This window comes from Hemiscyllium ocellatum, chromosome 20 (genome assembly GCF_020745735.1).
Source record: "Hemiscyllium ocellatum isolate sHemOce1 chromosome 20, sHemOce1.pat.X.cur, whole genome shotgun sequence".
NCBI lineage: Eukaryota > Metazoa > Chordata > Chondrichthyes > Orectolobiformes > Hemiscylliidae > Hemiscyllium > Hemiscyllium ocellatum.
The window spans coordinates 24,210,949-24,230,503 of record NC_083420.1 but is presented as its reverse complement, the minus strand read 5'-3'; the positions used below and the strand labels follow the sequence as shown (position 1 = coordinate 24,230,503).

Here is a 19,555-nt window from a genome sequence, read left to right as displayed (position 1 = left end):
CAGATCAACAGAGATTTAATTGCAGACATTTAAGGGACTGTTTCAAAATATACAGAAGATATGAGCATGAAAAATTTCAAGGAACAAACCTGTCATACATGACGAACTAGAAATATTAAAAGATAATGTCAAACTTAAAGGATATTGTGCAAAGACAGGCGACAGGTCAGAAGACGGAATATAGAACAAAAATAAGCAAAGATTGACCAAAATTTTTTTAAAAACAGGAAAAATGAGAATACCAGAGACACTTAGCCAGAAATATAAAAATTGATAAAAGTTTCCATTAATATTTTTTAAAAGTAAGTTAACAAAGTGAGCATTGGACTTAGAAAGAGAATTAATGATGGAAAGGAAATGGCAGATTAATTGAACTGATATTTTGCAACATGTTGAAATACCTCAAAAGTGGGACATTCATTGCTAAACTCTCAAAATCATTATTTGAAAATATATTAATAGTAAAAAATAATCAGAGGCAAAGAACAAAGAAAAACTACCCCTTTATTATATACCGCAAGATAAATAAATATATCCTAAAATATTTTATTCCCATAAATCTTTTGCACCTTAAGCATTTAAAAATTTACTTCCAGGTGTTTAATATATACAAATCACATGCCTCTGTATCTATCAAATTTAATATAATTTAATAACATTAAAAATTAAAATTAAACTGTAATTAAAACATTTCACTAAATATTTAATAAGGACACGTTATTCAGTCTTTGGTTCCCTGTGGAACTATTGTCTCAATCAGCTCCCAGCTTCTTGTTCAAACCAGCAGTACACCAAATAGAACTCCTGCACTTAAACCCCATTTTATCATGCAGTTTGTCAAGTACTCATTAAGTTTTAGGCTCCCTATTATTTTCTAAGTACATTGAATAACACTGGCATCTCAGTTATTCATGGACTGTTTATTTTGAGACAGATTATTTTAGTACGTCAGTTTTTTTTATATAGTGTGAAGGTTCCCATTCCACCAGTCACTGTACAGGGGAACCCAATCAAATTATTTCGCCCAGTACGTTGACAAAGTACTTACCATAAACTCTATCTCCTCTTCCCTACAAAGAGTTGACTTGTTGTCCAAGACCTGAATGGATGTTATTGTCCCAAGATCCTTTTTGAAGTAATAACTCTGTGGCTGTCACATTGAGAGATCTCTAACCCACATTCTCCGAGGCAACTGATCGGTCTGTTTGTATATCAAGCCTCTCCAATTTCCTCTTGATCTTGACTAAACTGTTGCTAGATCCAGCTAAGGATGTGAAGTGTTAACTCCTTGACCTTATGCCTTGCTTGATGGTAGTGTGAAAGACTGCCAGACGAAAATCCTCTGCTACTCAGATATTGAAGCGAAGGGATCCTTGAAGAAAAAGGATATTCTGGATGGAGCAGCAGAGTGTCAGAAATAAATTGTTTTCACGCTCTTTTTAAATGTCTTCACATCCTCAGCCCCCTCTGTGTAATCTCTTCCAGACCCGCAGTCTTCTGGAATCTCTTGCATTTACAATTTTGACATTTCTCTCACTCCAGCAGTGGTGCTTTTGCCTTCAGGTATTTTGGTGCTAAGCTCCATAATTCCCTGTAAACGTCTCTACTGCTCTTTCCTGCTTTAGGTGGTGCTTAAAGCTTAACTCTTGATCAACTGTCATAATTATATCTCCTTCATGTGACTCAAGAGTTAAATTTTCTTTTATAATGCTCCTGTGAAGCACCTTGATTTATTTACATTTTATCATGTTAAAAGGTGACACTGTATCAAGACATTATCAACACATTTTATCTGTTGCAATTAATTTGTATTACTGTTCCTTCAGTGTTTCGGGTTAAAATCCTGAAATTAACCCCCAAACAGCATTTGGATCATAAATCACAGAATCCCTACAGTGTAGAAACTGACCCTTTGGCCCACCAAGTCCACAATGACCCACTGATGAGTGTTAAGAAGATATGGGTTCACTGTACCTTTAAGAAAGTTGGAAGTTAGCAGAACTACCTGACAGCACCAAGTGTTCTGAACAAGATATAATGTAAACCTTTGGTCCAGCAGCTAGTGTAGCTGGTTGCTTGGAGATAAAAACAAATTTGAAACAGGCCAACCAATTTAAATTATACCCCCCCCACCCCCAAAAAAATCCACACTCCCATCAAGTTTAAGTTTAGTATATTGACAATATTAAAAGCCAATGACACAATTTGATGCTTTGGGGGTATAATACCAGGAAAAATTGGACAGTTGGGAGAGAACTGCTACCGTGGGCAGCACGGCGGCACAGTGGTTAGCACTGCTGCCTCACAAGGCCAGAGACCCGGGTTCAATTCCTGCCTCAGGCGACTGACTGTGTGGAGTTTGCACATTCTCCCTGTGTCTGCGTGGGTTTCCTCCGGTTTCCTTCCATGGTCCAAAGATGTGCGGGTAAGGTGAATTGGCCATGCTAAATTGCCCGTAGTGTTAGGTAAGGGGTAAATTGCCCGTAGTGTTAGCTATGGGTGGGTTGCGCTTCGGCGTGGACTTGTTGGGCCGAAGGGCCTGTTTCCACACTGTAAGTAATCTAATCTAATCTAAAAAAATTACCAACAGAAGTACGCTGCTAGTCAGAGCTCTCTTAAAAAGGTACCTTTCTCAATCAGTGACCTGTGAAACAGAAATCCCTAAGAAGAAGAAGACAGAGGAAGATATAAAGAGAAGATCTGACAGCTGGCTGTTTTTGAAATTTGAATTTTTGGTAAATCTCATCAGTTGCTGGTTTAAAATTAACAGAGAGGTTTACCCAGTGTTGTAACAAGAGCAACCCACCCAGACCCATTCTCCTATTCAAGGTTTGTGCGAAGATTTGTAGCTCGGGTGCTCGTTGTTGTGGTTCTGTTCGCCGAGCTGGAAGTTTTTGTTGCAAACGTTTCGTCCCCTGGCCAGGGGACGAAACGTTTGCAACAAAAACTTCCAGCTCGGCGAACAGAACCACAACATTCTCCTATTTCTCTACATTTACTCCTAATTAATGCACCTAACCTACACATCCCTGAACACTGTGGACAATTTAGAATGGCCAATTCACCTAACCTGAACATCTTTGGACTGTGGGAGGAAACTGGAGCACCTGGGGGAAACCTGCACAGACACAGGGAGAATGTCTGCGTGGAGTTTGCACAGTCACCTGAGGCTGGAATTGAACCCAGGTCCCTGGCACGGTGAAGCAGCAGTGCTAACCACTGAGCCACTGTGTACTTATACCAAATGGACTGCAGTGGTCCAAGAAGGCAGCTATGAGGGGCAATAAGTGTGGGCCCAGCTAGCAATGCCCACATATCTTGAATGAATAAAAAAGAAACTCATCTCAGCTGCAAAGGAATTTTTAAAAGGATTATCTACCAACTCAATAGGTGTACATATGCACATGGGATATAAATGTAGCTTCTCCATTTACTCTGAAAACATTAAATGCTGGAGATCAAAGCAGGTCAGACAGCATCTATGGAGAGCAAGCAAGTTAACTTTTTGAATCTGGATGACTGTTCAGAGCTGAAGGGAAGTGTGGATGGAACAGCATTTATGATATAGTTTGGGGTGGTGGTAGTAGGTGTCAGGTGCTGGTGGAGAAAAGATGTTTATAATTCAGATTATTCTCACATTCCAATCATTTAATGTGAACTATCAACATCTTTTTTTCATCAGCATCCTACATGTTACCCCCACCTCCATCCCTCCCAAAAACTAAAACGGTGGTTTGGATTAGAGAGCAGGAAACTTAAGTTTAGAAGTAGAGTTGGCATAAACAACAGAAATAGCAGCGCTCATTTAATAAATTACTTCTCAGTGAAGACTTCACAAATCTGAGCCAGGGTTAGGAGAGTCTTCACAATTTGTCCTGGGACTCACTGTTCTGAAGAGGTCAGTCTTCCCACCAAATCTCTCCTCCTGGGCTCCTGCTGGAAGGTGTGCATATTTAATAAAAGACAGCACAGATTCTATTCCATAAAACTTCATGGGTCATACAGCACAGAAACAGGCCATTCAGCCCAACTGATTCAATACAGTAGTTATGTCCACACAAGACTGCTACACACCTAAAAAACGTTATCTTCTCAATCTTTCCTCATGTATGTATCTAGTTTCAATTAAGTCAGCAGGGATGGAGAAGGATATTAAACTCAGTTTATTCATGAGTTTGTCCACAGGCTGTGCTCTGAGAAACATAATCACTTAATAATTAGGGTACATACTTCTGATGGCACCTACCTTGTTTAGGTGTGCAATTAGTCAGAAGCTAAATGTTTAATTTAAATTGAATGTCAAAACTTTAAGATGTGCAATGGCCTTGCAATTTTGGCACAAATATCAGAACTATTTGCCACTTTACCCCTACTTTTTACTGCATGATTACAGTTAGCACCCAACATCAAAAGATGTTTTCACACTAACCTTTGTCATGGAGAATTAAGGCAAAGGGATAATGTTTACACAATACAGGTAAAGATATTTCACATATATATTTACTTAAAATCTACTATTTTTGTGTCCAAGGAAAATAAACCAATCTCAATATTCAAAAAGTACTGATGTCATCTTTCATATTTTACGAATAAATACACAGATGTGTCAAGGTTGACAGGGTATGCTTCATCAATGAAGCCTGAGGTTACATGTCCCACAATAGTATCTATTGCTGATTCATTACTCATTGATATGAAATGCAAACCATGACATCTTGATTTGCGATTCATTCACATGCTCAATAATATTGTATTAAGCCATCTAGAGCTTGAAACCAAAAGAGAAAATGCTGGAAAATCTCAGCAGGTCTGGCAGCATCTGTTTAATTGTTTTCTCTTTTGGCTTCAGATTCCAGCATCCGCAGTAATTTGCTTTCATCTAGAGCCTGAAATTTATTTGCATTATTCAAAATACTCACGTAGAAATACAGTCTGACACAATGTAAAAATTGTAAAATCTGAAAATATATTTATCTTTTCATGGAAGGACAGGTACAGAAAATCTGTCATTTAAAAATCACAAAGAAATAACATTTCCTATTTAATGACTCAAAAAGAATTTTACTACCTGACAACTTGTAGTTAAACAGGAGCAAAGTAAATTCCAGTTCCACAGTTACCAAGCTCACCAATTGGAGGATATAATTGTTTAACTGTCACTGTCCTTTTAAATACTACCCTGCTCTCGCTTCCTACTGTGTAATCTGTAATATAAATTAAGCAATGGATGGCTACAATCACACAACAGAAAAATTGTGAATTCTAATAGCTTGACAATTTGGTTGAGTGAGACAAATTGGGACAGTGTCAGGTTCAATTCCTGGGCCCGTGTGAGGTAACTGATTGATACTAAGAGAAGCAACTAGCGACCAATAATTGTCCCGAGAGCTCAGACAATGGGTAGGTTAGGGAAAGGGACTCCAGTGGTAATGAATAACAACAGTTCTTACCTGCTTTTCCATTGGAGCCAAATAACCTGCCACCTTTAATCAAGATCATTTGGCAAAGATACTATGAGACAACTGGTACCCAGTGACAAGCATCCGCCACCAGAAGAGAAATGAACAAATAAAAACCACGTTTCAATCAGAAAGTAAAATGTGGCTTCAAGAGAAAGAGGCAGCAGCAAAATCTCATCGGAAGCTGATAATGGTCACAACCATTCAAATGATGGATCACGTAATGGTGACTATAAGACCATTCTCTCTCTCTCTCTCACACACACACACACACACACACATATATATATATATCAACATACTAAGTGCACATGAAAACTCACATTTTACATCGAGTTGAATGATGGGAAGGCTGAAGGAGGGTGGCTTGATTTTTGGAGTGATGTTTTCTTAGACACTTATTCTGGATAATTCTACAGCTGTTAGGCCCCCCACACCTACAGTTGGGGATTCAGGGAAATACTAACTAACACTTCAATCAAGTCATGTTTCTTTATAATTGCACAGCAGAGTGTATTCACAGTGCATTTTTCACCGCGTATGTCGCAAACCGAACACAAATGTGGTGGCTAAAGGGATTGGTAATGCAGGAATGAGACCATGTCTGTGTACAAGTGCAGCAATGTACAATGGCAGTTATGAAGAAATGATTCTACAATTCCAGACAAAGGAACTTGGAGTTTGGAACTACAATTACCTGGTTTGACAAGCCACCTGCCAAATAAGTGGATTCTTTGGATCCACTGAAAATGAATGTAGCAAATATAAGCAGAAGGAAGCAGAAAATAGGCAGCATTTCAGAGAACAAGAAATTGCCGAACTCTGAGAAAGCAATATGGGAGAGTGGTGGGGGTGGGGTAGCCCTAAGAACAAACACATTGGGCTAAATGGCTTCCTGTGTTGAATCATTTAATCTCACTTCACTTTTGCACATAAAAAGGTGCAACACTAGTGAGAGCTGGATTTCAGATCCATTGCTCAAATCTTACCTTGTCCAACAAATACAATCCCTTTTCAAAGCTGACACATATAACGCCAGTAGAATTGAAATGAGCACTGGAACACCCAAGAGTATTTTGGTATTTAGGTATAGTTCTGAGCGATTTCGCTATTCGAAGTCTGCAAGACATTTTTGGTGCCCAAATAAATGGTGAAGCCGGAGCATACTCTGTTTAAACAAACTGAAGTGATAGCTTCTCCTCAGCATCACTAGTCCTGCCTTGCCTTAAATCCCACATTTAATTTCGATTTAATTTCTTCTCAACAAAGAAATCCAGGCTGAAAACATCCCTTAGATATAGAAATTACAGTACCAGAGCAACGTTCAGACAAACTGGTTTATGCTAGTGTTTAGGCTTCACGAGTCATATTTGGACGATGTCAGCATAATAACATCTTGATGCTGTTTGCAATGCCATTTTGGAGTACAGCACTGGAATCTTACTGCAATATCCCATGATATTTCTGACAGTGAAGTGAACTAGGATATTGGCAGGATGACACTATATGTTAAATGAGCAAATATACAGGGATTGCTTAAGAGTCTTGTAGCACAGTAGTAGTGCCTGTACCTCTGAGCCAGAATGTCTGGGTTTAAGTCCCACATGTGTCATAGCATCTACAAGATGTATATATCTACCAGACTGCTCACCATATCTCAAGAAAAGGTCACTTTTAATAAAATGTCAGAGCAGTTTTTAATGGAGGCAGAGACTCTGATTGACAGATGCTGCTCTGTAAAAACAAAATTTGAAAGGCTGTGTTTCCCACGTTCAGGCTAAGGCACATTGGTGGCACAACAGAGGGCTTGACATGGAAGTTGCTGAGTGTGTGTAAAAATAAGGATCAGACTCAGAAGAGATTGGCCATTTAGGACAGATGAGAATAAATTTCTTCATTCAAAGAGCTAAGCTACAATTCTTTAGAATTCTGTAGCCTACAGGATGCTCAGTTGATGACTATATTTTAAGACTGAGATTGATAAGAGGTTTGAGCACTAAGGGAATCAATAGATCTGGAGAAAGAAAGCAAACATAGCAATGAGGTAAAGTATCACACATAATCACTAAATAGCTCAGAAGGCTTAAGTGACTGAATGATCTACTCTAGCTCCTGATTCTTACATACTGATAACAAGCATGTGAAATAGCAGTATATCACATTCACCAGCATTTGTTTTCCTCATTTTACAAAGCTCAAACATTAATCATTTCGCAAAGTTCGGACATCCCAGAGCTGATAAGTTAATGACCACTTCGCCCCTTAAAAGGGGCAGGAAGATGGGGAGAAGATGATAGATAAAAATGGGTTGAAGCCCTGAAGTTCTCTCTGTGCATGATCTTTGGCTATTTGGCTACACTTTTACACACTATAGTTACACATGGGGGACTGCTTTTAAGAAAACTTAAATAAAAAGGAACTCTGTCACTAACTCTCACTACAGTATGATCCAGTTACAGTGAACCTCAAAGTTGATCAGGCAAGCCTGTGACCAATAATAAGAACATAGGAAAGGTCAACATTACAAGTGACATAGTAACAAAACTAATAACTGAGTGATTTTGAAGCTGAGATGCAGATCAGCAATATTCTGACTGCATTGTGGAACAGGCTAGAGGCAATGAATGGCCTCCTCCTGTTCCAAACAATGTCCCTCAGAACAGGAATTACATTTGAGAATGACAACAAGGAAATATGAAATGTGGAAAAGTCAACAGCTAAAGAAATACCGATATGAATGGGATTCAAAGGTTCAGGAAAGGCCATTGATTAATACTGAAAACAAATAATTAAACAAATAGTTGCACTGTCAGGACATTTCAAGGCAGATAATACTCAAATTTCTTTTTGAAATGCTGTTACTCTTAAGCAGTTGTATGCTGCAGGCATTAAAACAGTTTGTGCATAACTTTCCTGATGATTGAGTTTGTCTTATAATCTTTGCCTACTTCTCCAGAGATAAGTTTCACACAAAGAATATGAAAATCAAGATTATAAAAGAGATTTTGGTGCCAATTCAGAAATGGTTTGGTTATGGATATATAGATATCTTCTGTACACAGACATAAGCAGCAATCAAACCAAAGCAAAGGCCTTCACAGAATCCAAATTTCCATTACTCTGAGCAAAAACCTGCAGAAACAACAGAAGGTTATGACCTCTGCATCAACAATGTCAACAAGTATGATTAAACACCTTGGTGTCCTTTTTTTCTTCAAAATGAAAAAATACATCAATACACCTGAATTGTAAATTCCAGGTATAAGAATATTGAGAAAAATAGTTTGTCAGATCTCAGCAACGTACCCTTGCTTTCATTTGCCCAAAAGCTTTTAGATAATTTCACAGAACAAAGGGATTTTACTTTACAGTCAAAAACATGTTCAGAATCTCACACTAAAATAGATCACCAGAAAAATGTGCCACTTGCAGATAACCCTGGGCTCTATTGGTAGATTTCGCTGGTAGACCAGAGGGGAAATATGCCCTTAAAATAACAGGACACGTTCACCAAATATTGAAAAGGGCAAAGTGCAAAGCTAACACACTGATGTTAGCTGCCAAATGGGGAGTGAGTACAGATACCTTTTCACAGCGCAGATTGGTCAGGTGTCTCTTATAGCAGATTTTCTTATCAGCAAAGATAAGAAAGCTTTTTCCTACATGTCTTGTCAAAATACTTGGGCACCAGTAGCTGTTTATTCAGTTCTTCCACCATTAAAGCTAATGGTTTCTCTCCCTACATCCCTACCCAAATCCCAAAGATTGCTTTGAATAAAATCCGACAGGATGGCAGATAAGTGCACATTCCCCTATCTTTGCTCAGCTCCACCTCTTGGACACTGTCCCCTTCATGCTCATCTGCTGTCTCCTGTTGTTATTTCTGCCTGGCAAGTGCTTTATAGATGCCGAGTCCCAAGAATGCAATGATGGTGGCTCCAAATGTAATACGTAGCCAGAAGGACGTGATGCTGAGTTCTGTCTCATTCAGGTCACTGCAAGAGGGAATTAGAAAAAGAGAGGAAGAGGGATCAGTTAAAAGAACAGGGAGAGAGCTATAGGCCATAGCTGTGACTATGTAAAGGGAGCAAAGTTATCCCATCTATGAATGTGCAAACAGTGGAAACACTGTAAAGCGCAGAACCAGACCCTTCAGTCCAACCCGTCCATGCTGACCACATATCCCAACCCAATCTAGTCCCGCCTGCCAGCATCTGGCCCACATCCCGCTAAACCCTTCCTATTCACAAGCCCATCCAGGTGCCTTTTGCAATTGTACCAGCCTCCAGCACTTTCTCTGGCAGCTCATTCCATACACGCACCACCTTACATGAAAACCATCAATGCAAATGCAAAGTTCCTGCGGCTGAATTCAACAGACTTTATTTGGACGATGAGATGTCGTCCAACCCATGGCTCAGTGCTGGCATCACCACACCAATGTTGACAGACATCTGACTGTGTACACCTTTCAGATCCCAGTGACTGATGAACACATTTAAATTCCAAAGTGACACGGCAAATGTGAGGCTTGAAAAAAAACAAAAGGAAAAAAGAGATTGTGCTCGAATTCACAGTTTCTTTCAAGTCAATGGGTTAGGGATGACCAGGATCAAGTTAAGGCAAAATCGAGGTTGGATTATCTTTTTGTCAGAGAACAGTCAATCTCTGAAACAGGCTGGATGTGAAATCACCTCCAGGGAGAACTGGAGCTGTTTCTGGTGGTGGAGATGTCCTCATACAGTTTTAAATTGGGCCAGAATGCTCCTACTCATCATCTCAATCAAACATTCAACCAACAATATTCAATCTTCCTCTTCACACCATAATCCCAACCACTTCCATCTTCACCCATCCCTGAAATCCAATTCCACCTGGAATACTATCCCCTTCCAATTCCCTACAGAACAGAAAGTGGCCACTTAATTCATCAAGTCTGCACCAACCCTTCAAAGAGCATCCCTTCTAGACCCCTTCCTAGCTTTGTAACTCCACCATGACTAATTCACCTAACCTGCACATCCCTAAACACCTTGGGCAATTTAGCATGGTGAATCCATATCACATGCACATCTTTGAGGGGCTCTGAGGAACCACAGCACTCAGAGGCAACCGATGTAGACATGGGGAGAACATGTAAATTTCACATGGACAGTCACCCATGGCTGGAATCGAACCTGGGTCCCTGGCGCAGTGAGGTAGCAGTGCTGGCAACTGTGCTGCCATGCTGCCCCTCATGTTACTTGCCAATCAAGCCTGTGTCAACTGACTTTACCTCAGAGAGTAATCAGTTCCATAACACTAAGTGAAGCAAAAAGGTGTGCTCATTCCTTGCAACAATTCTCAGATAAAACTGAGAATATTCCAGAATACTCACGGGAACGCTGCAGCAAGTGCAAGCCTCGAGTAGATCGGAGAGGTTGTTGCTTCATCACTGTTGCAGCTGAAATGAAACGGGGCCGGGAGTCTGTGTTTGTAGCAGAATTCCACGGGCGTGATCCCATGTTCCTGCTTTTGTTCTGGCAAATCAGCCTTTGATGCCACAAAGATGCAGGGAATTCTGCTCTCCATGTAGTGTTCCTATGGGGACATAAATACTCAGGCTATAAGAGCAGGTTAGAAGCTGAGAATTTTGCACCCAGTCCAAACTCCCAGAGACTGTCTACCATCTAAAAAGAACAAAATCAGAAATGTGATAGAACACTCTCCAATTGTGTGGATGAGTGCAGCTCCAACAATGCTCAAAAAGCTAAAACCACTCAAGGTAAAACAGTCCACTAGATCAGCAGGCCATTAACCAACTGAAATAGTCATGCACTCCATCACTGATACACAGCAGCAGATAATATTTACATAAACAACAACTCACTGAGACACCAGTGACAGCTCTTCCCAAACCAGCAGAAGGCTGGCAGATACTTACGAACAGAACTATATGCTAGCCCCACTTCAAATCACGTTATCTTGATTGGAAACACAAACGTTCACGTATTGTTGCCGAGGCAAAATTCTAGAATGCCCACTATATAGTGCTTTGGTGCACTTTCACTGCACGGTCTGCAATGACTCAGAACATAGAACAGTACAGTACATGACAGGCCCTTCGGCCCTTGATGTTGTGCTGACTTTTGATCCTACTCTAAAGATCAAATTAACTTACATATCCTTCATTTTACTATCAGTCATGTGCCTATCCAAGAGTCACTTAAACGTCCCTAATGTCTCTGACTCTACTGCCACCACTGGCAGTGCATTCCATGCACCCATCACTCTGTGTAAAGAACCAACCTCTGACATCTCCCCTGAGCCTTCCTCCAATCAACTTGAAATTATGTCCCCTCACGACAGCCATTTATGCCCTGGGAAAAAGTCTGACTATTCACTCTACCATGCCTCTCATCATCTTGTACACCTCTATCAAGTTGCCTCTCACCCTCCTTCGCTCCAATGGGAAAAGCCCTAGCTCCCTCAAGCTCTCTTCCTAAGACATGCCCTCCAGTACAGGGAGCATCCTGGTAAATCTTCTCCGCACCGTCTCCAAAGCTTCCATGTCCTTCCTATAATGAGGCGACCTGAACTGAACACAATATTCCAAGTGTGGTCTAACCAGGGTTCTGTAGAGTTGCAGCATAACCTTGCGGCTTTTAAACACAATCCCCCTGTTAATGAAAGCCAGTATACATACGCCTTCTTAACAACCCTACCAACTTGGGTGGCAACTTTGAGGGATCTGTGGACATGGATTCCAAGATCCCTCTGCTCCTCAACACTGCCAAGAATCCTGCCTTTAACTCTGTATTCTGCATTCAAATTTGACCTTCCAAAATGAATCACTTCACACTTTTCCAGGCTGAACTCCATCTGTCACTTCTCAGCTCAGTTCTGCATCTTGTCAATGTTCTGTTGCAACCCACATCAGCCCTCCAAACTATCCACAATTCCACCAACCTTTGTGGCATCGGCAAACTTACTAACCTACTCTTCCACTTCCTCATACAGGTCATTTATAAAGAATCACAAAGAGCAGAGATCCCAGAACCGATTCCTATGGGCACCATTAGTCACTGAGCTCCAGGCTGAATACTTTCCATCTACTACCACCCTGTCTTCTACATGCCAGCCAATTCCGTATCCAGACAGACAAATTTCCTTGGAGAAAGTGAGGTCTGCAGATGCTGGAGATCAGAGCTGAAAATGTGTTGCTAGAAAAGCGCAGCAGGTCAGGCAGCATCCAAGGAGCAGGAAATTCAATGTTTCGGGCATAAGCCTGATGAAGGGCTTATGCCCGAAACATTGAACTTCCTGTTCCTTGGATGCTGCCTGACCTGCTGTGCTTTTCCAGCAACACATTTTCAGACAAATTTCCTTGTACCCCATGCCTCGTTACTTTCTGAATGAGCCTATCATAATGAACCTTATCAAAACATCTTGCTAAAATCCATTTACACCACATCCACTGCTTTAAATGTTTTGTCACATCCTCAAACCGAAACGTTGATTTTCCTGCTCCTCAGATGCTGCCTGACCTGCTGTGCTTTTCCAGCACCACATTCTTGACTCTAATCTCCAGCATCTGCAGTACTCACTTTTGCCTTGTGAGGCATAGCCTGCCCCTCACAAAGCCATGCTGACAAACTCTAATCAAATTATGCTTTTCCAAATAATTATAAATCCTGTCTCTCAGAATCCTCTCCGATAATTTGCCCACCACTGATGTAAGACTGACTGGTCTGTAATTCCCAACATGGTGGCGACTCACCACCTTCACCAGGGCAATTTGGGATAAGCAATAAATACTTCTCTAGCCAGACGGAATTAACTATGTTTTTTAAATGGTTCAAGTAAATTCTCACTTCATTCAGTGTGAGGAATGAATAATCCCAGATGGGGGCTTCCAGTTATACAGCCTGCTCAACTTTTCTTTCTCTTGGAAGATGTTGGAAAGGGATATTGGAAAGATTGAACCATCAGCAGAAACACTAACAATACCAACTTTACATCCGCTCCCAGAACAAGCAGACAAAAGCTTAATCCTTCCTGACTATATCAATTATTGAATGTCTTTGTAACAGCCCGTGTTTCACACATTGTCAATACCAGGTTGGATATTTATCTGAAAATTCCCTTTAAATATCATGGATAAAGAAAAAAAACCTTCATTTCCTCAGCATTCTGAACAATATAAGGATGTCCCAAAGTACTTTACAGTCAATTAAGTATTCTTTTGAAGTGGAATTAGTTACAGCAGGGAAAAAAGTGGCAACCAATTTGCAAACAGCAAGCTCTCATAATAGGACAATGAGCACATTGCTACTTAAAAGCAGGTTTGAGGGATACATCTCAGTCCAAGGCACCAGAGAGAACTATTTTATTCTTCGTTGAAATGGTCTCATGCATGCTTTTGTATCTACTTGCAAATGCTTTCAGGACCTTGGTTTATTGCTTTGATGTCTTGACAGCAACAATTATATTGGATATTATAAATCCAAAATTTTTGCTCTTTATTCCTAGGTCTGCTAAGACCAACCCTAGAGTGTACAAGGTGGAAAAAGACTTTAATTACTTTCTCAATCCGTCTCTGTGTCTGGTCTGTTATTTGTATCAGATAGCAGCTCACCTTGTAAATACTGGCACAGTAGTTGAAGGATTTGGCATCAGTGATATCATACATCAGACAGGCAACATCACAGGTGGCACTGGAGGCTTTCAGGAACTCAGTATCAACATCCACCTCATGCAGCTAGGACAGAGATGCACAAATGAACACATCATTGATTACTGGGCGCAAACCGACAGTCAAAACAGAGATAGAGATGGGACAGAGACATGCATGAAGACCCAGACACATGGAAAGACGCATGCACACATTGTGGGTACATGCTAACATATACTGAGAGAGTACTTACATAGAAGAACACAGAGACATGTAGGGTGAGTACATAACTCCCTCAACATACCCAACACCACTGTTTGAGAAAGCATTCTACTACAGTAACATATTAACATCTAGACTGTTTCAGTGACGACATTAAGAGCAGTAACTGAGCTGGAAGGAATTTATTGCTGCGTGGACCTGAATCTTCGATTGTCTGCAAATTCTAAGACCCCAGAGCTCACTATTAGATACTTGTCCTGATTGTTGATTTGCACGGTGTTGATTGTGAAATCAGAGACATCTCTGCCCATCTCATTCTGCACCTGAAATAAAAAGAACAGTAACCTTGTAAAGAAGTATCAAGATCCTGAGCTTATTTTACAGCATGAATATCTGATTTGTTTGGCATTGCAGTATGCGCTATGTGCATTCATTTTTTTCTCTTAATACATGAGCAACACTGACAAAGCTGCATTTAATGCCCATTCCAACTGCCTCGATGGAGCTTCTTGACGCATTGCAATCCACACCTATATGATAACTTTTGGTAGGAAATTCCAGGATTCGGATCCAGTGCTAATTAAGGAATAAATAATTCATACCTTCATTTATATAACATTTAACAGAGTAACAGAACAGCATTATCAAACAAAACTTGACACCAAGCCACATAAGAAGATTTCAGAAGAGGAGAAAAATAGTGTAACCAAAATTACAGGTTTTAAGGAGCTTCTTAAAGAGAAGCTTTAGGAGAGAGTTTAGGGAAGGAATTTCAGAGCTGAGGCTGTCAATAAAGAAGTGATTAAAACCAGGATACTCAAGACCAGAACCAGAGGAATACAATGTCTCAGAAGCTGGAGGTTGCTCAGTGAGGAGAAAGGCAATGGAGGGATTTGAAACTATGGTTATGAGGCAGAGAGAAAAGGCAGGTTCTGTGCAAATATTCCTCAGTGGAATTGGAAGTGGGAGAATTATTAAATGTACCTTCAAACTCCGCCCCAAAAAGGCCTGCAGAAATGCAGTTTTCCCAGTGCCCTTTGGTCCGATTACTTTACAAAGAAACACATTCCTTTGAGTCTGTCCTTTCTCCAAATCCAGCTTCTTACTCCGAGTCACTGAAACAGTTATTTTATGATAAAAAGCATTAACTGATTGGTACAATGACAGGTAGGGAAATCCATATGCATGTTCCAGCAACGTTAAGCTTGGGTATTATGTAGGAGCAGGAGACAGCAATTTATTCCATTTGTGAAGATACCAGTGTGACAGGAATTGGTCTCTCAGGTCCTGCCCAGTGACTGTTCCTTATACAAACTCAATTAATTTCAGTGGACAATACAGCATTGTATCAGAGGATGTAGTAATGGGAGGAAATGTTCAGCCTCTTGAGCCTGATCCATTGTTCGGTCAGATCATTGCTGATCTGCACCTTGCCTCCAATGATTGCAGTGGATCGAAACCCTGACTATAAATGCCGAACAAAATCTCAAGTTTTGAAATTGTTAATTCACTTGCCAATCTCTGCAATCTGTTTGTAGGGTTTGGGGATGAGGAGAGAAATACAGACGGAAAGAGGTCCAAGTTTCAATTCCACTTGCGAAAATTCATTATCTCTGAACAATTTAGCTATATTTTAAAGATTTGTCCTAAGTTTTAAATACTGGACGAAAGGAAATAATTTTTCTCTATTTACTTTATTAAATGATTTAATCATTTTAAATATCTCAATTAGATCACTCCTTTATCTTACACTCAATATTCAGATATGGTACAAAGACCTGTTTGATCTTTCTACACCCCAGAGGTATTCTCAGGAATTATACAGCTGAGTTCTATTCCAATCCCCTCCTTATATCAGCTCTCATTGAGATCCCTACACAATGAACACCATCTGAGGCTGTAGGATACTCTCCCACTCTGCCAGGTGCTGCTCCCTACCTGTGATGGCTGCAGTTTGGGATTCTTGCTCCATGATGGTGGTATATCCCATATATCCTAAATACTCCATACAGCGATGGACATCCAGGTAAGCTATGAACCTACCAGGGAAAAGACAAAAGGGAAGTGAGCTGCTTCTCACTTAATATGGAGCCTAGGCCAGGCGGCAAACAGTAAACATTGACAGGGCCTGTGATCAGAGGAAGCCAATTCAAGTTTCTTGCAGTCCAAGAAATAATTAACTAAAAACCAAAGGATTTGAATGGAATGCAGGAGAGAGGGAATACGAAGATGCACTGAAAGGGTTGTGGGGCTAAGTGGTTAGGAGCGGAGTAAAGTCATGACAGGGAACCCAACAACCCTATCGCCCCATTCATAAAACTAAAAACAAACCTACATGGCTATCATCAAATTCCTAAACTGCTTTCTCCCTAGAAGTGCATCCTCATTGTCTCTTTAACCCGTATGCAAAGAGAGATTTTATATTTATGCAGTCAGACAAACTGGAAACATCCCAAAGTTCTTCATAACCAATTAAGTACCACTGAATTGTTGTCACCTTTATAATGTAGAAAACAGGCCAACCATTTTTGTCCAGAAAGCTCCTACAAACAGTAAAGAAATAAGTGAACAGATAATCTGTTTTAGTGATATTGGTTGAATGATAATTATTGTCCTAACACCAGGGATAACTCCACTTGCTTGTCGTAATGTGCTGTGAGATCATTTCACAATATGTTGAGGCTGTTAGGGCCCTGGTTTAAGCTCCCTCAGTACTGACTGGAGTGTCAGCCATGATTTTGCACTGAAACCTGTGGTAATAGGTTTGAACTCAATCTCCTGACTTCGGAGAGAATGATAACCACTGAGCTATGGCTAACACTGTCAACTTCAGCAATCTCCTGCGGATAAACTGCCCATTGCACTATATTAGGGGTGAAAAGTATGCAAGTTAAAGGTTTTATTTTATATGTCACTCCTGGTATTTGGACTCTTGATCTTTTGCTGATTTAAACGTCTAGGGTAGTCAATTGAAAAGTCAGTCCCTTCAAAAAGGTGTAACTACCACCTCAGGAATGTTAAGAGCATTGGCAAACAAACAGTTACAAACAATACTTACGTCCAATAACATAGGTAGCCATGAAGAGAGATCCAGCCCCTCTCGTCCATGCACACTGTATTAAATACTTCGGGGCCCCAAGGAAAATAAGGATACACACTAAATAAGTTCTTCAGTTCAATTGGAGACAGAACACCATCATTATCCTGTGCATAATGAAATCATAGGTGAGACAGGAGATATGCCACTCTCTCTAAACCTTGCTGTAGGATTAAAGGAAAAGCTACTTACTACATCATATTTCTCAAACATTTGTTGCAGGAACATGTAGGTGCAGTAATTCAACTCAGTTGTACATTGGTAAGGAACTCGCAACCTGCAAGGGAGGTATGCACCTGGTGAATTATAGATTCCTGCAAAAATTACTTCAGTCACAATAGCAATGATAGCGATTGTTGGGTGAATGAACTGTATGGTCTAAAATGAAACAAATGGGAAGGGGCAGAAGTATCCTCTACACCCAGTCCTAAGGTTGGAAGTGATGCCTATCAGATCAGGACACAATTTGATCAACAATTCCATTTACTCACAAGGCCATCAAGTGTCATAGTCAATTATACTTCTACACTTCAGACAGATTCATAGAATGTAGAAAAAACAAAGACAGAGAAATTCACGCTGTCCTTACATCTCAAGTACTTTAAGCTTCTTTGTGGAATTATTAATAGCACCTTATGGGGATCCTGTTAACTTCAGTTTGTGACATTAATTGTTCGAAGTGCCAGTCCGTCCATAACAACATCTGCTATTATAACCTATTCTAAATTTATACAGCAGCATTCCCAGAAGCGTGATAATATCTCTCCATACTCAGTTGACTGATACTTTATTGACACTTACTGAGGGTGCAGATAGTCGTCGGTCATTTCCAAGTTATCATCGTAGCCAAACTTCCGTAGAACAGTCCAAGTGGTTTCATGTCTTCCCCGCTGGATAAACAACATGTTTAAGAACAGGAACCCTAGAGGGGAGGAATTGGAGGGGCATTCACGGAACAGATTTAGTAAGACACGGGCAGCATTTTCAAACTGACAGCTCTGCCATTTTAAAATCAGAAAACATTACCACCTAATTTACCAATGGTAAAATGTCACAACTTTGTACTCTGCATGATAGACTAATGATTCAGATACTCAGTGACCAGATAACAGTGCATTGAAGGATCCTTAAAGTAATTCACACACAAACATACTGGCTTGAGTGAGCAGGTGGGAGGAGAAAAAAATAGAGTGGGGGCAAAAGGAAAGATTGCTGTGAACTGTATCAAGTATCAGGAAGGTAGACCAGGCAGAGTCTTTATCAGCTAATATGCTCAAAGTCTGGAAGTTCAATACAGTTCTGTTATGAGGTAATGGTTACTCTAGGATTTGTCCCTGAATTGCAGGAATATACTATTCAGTAACAGATCAATAAATCAAATAATTACAAAGTTTATTTTGAAGACTGAACAGATACCCATCAAGTTTGTGCCAATCTAGTCAACTTCTCTCCAGTGATCTGTCTCCATAGCCTGGTGAATCTCGACCATGTCAGGTCTGAAACAAACACATTCCAATCAGAAGCTGGTAGTCTATTCTGAGGGGGTGAAGCTCCCTTTGACTATCAGGAATCAGGTACAGTTCAGGTACATTCTACAAGTCTTTACTCAAATATTCCAGAACTAGGAACAGAGGAAGCCCTCCCGCTCTGAAAGAAGAAACACTCTTATATTTGTGCTATGTTTAAATTGTACACAACATACCACTTAACGTCAGCCCGTCATCCATGATTCCATCAGGTGTGTTTTTCCAGACTACAGTTTTAACATCTTCCAAAGCTTGAGGTGATAAGGGGTTCCTGAAACAGTATTTCTGAATGAAGAAATCATAAAATACAGAGTGAGGTCAAACCTGAGTGTGCTAATTAGGTTCTGAAATTGTGCACATTCGTGCAGAATGTTTACATTTACAGTTTGAGGCTGTTACAAAACATAGTAACTAAATCAGTCTCCATTATACCAGTAATCTGACGAAGGCCCTATGCCCGAAAGTTGATTCTCTTGTTTTTCGGATGCTGCCTGACCTGCTGTGCTTTTCCAGCACCACAATTTTGACTCTGATCTCCAGCATCTGCAGTCCTCACTTTCAATCGAAGCATTCAAAAGGGAATTAGAAAATAAACAGT

The 19,555-nt window shown here is 40.3% G+C and overlaps 1 protein-coding gene across 2 annotated transcripts in view; it reads right to left on the bottom strand.

The window, feature by feature from the left end:
• Positions 1-4,949: 4,949 nt before the first annotated feature.
• rhot2 (ras homolog family member T2) overlaps positions 4,950-19,555 on the bottom strand; it is a 45,734-nt gene continuing 31,128 nt past the window's right edge. For both annotated transcript variants that reach the window (XM_060840620.1, XM_060840621.1), the window contains 10 exons: positions 19,134-19,242; positions 18,233-18,353; positions 17,624-17,708; positions 17,393-17,538; positions 16,273-16,373; positions 15,319-15,449; positions 14,577-14,657; positions 14,077-14,199; positions 10,837-11,039; positions 4,950-9,454 (listed from right to left, as the gene is read on the bottom strand). In XM_060840620.1, the coding sequence (XP_060696603.1) occupies positions 9,337-9,454; positions 10,837-11,039; positions 14,077-14,199; positions 14,577-14,657; positions 15,319-15,449; positions 16,273-16,373; positions 17,393-17,538; positions 17,624-17,708; positions 18,233-18,353; positions 19,134-19,242 (1,218 nt within the window). In that variant the 3' untranslated portion in view covers positions 4,950-9,336. The remainder of the gene's footprint in view (positions 9,455-10,836; positions 11,040-14,076; positions 14,200-14,576; positions 14,658-15,318; positions 15,450-16,272; positions 16,374-17,392; positions 17,539-17,623; positions 17,709-18,232; positions 18,354-19,133; positions 19,243-19,555) is intronic.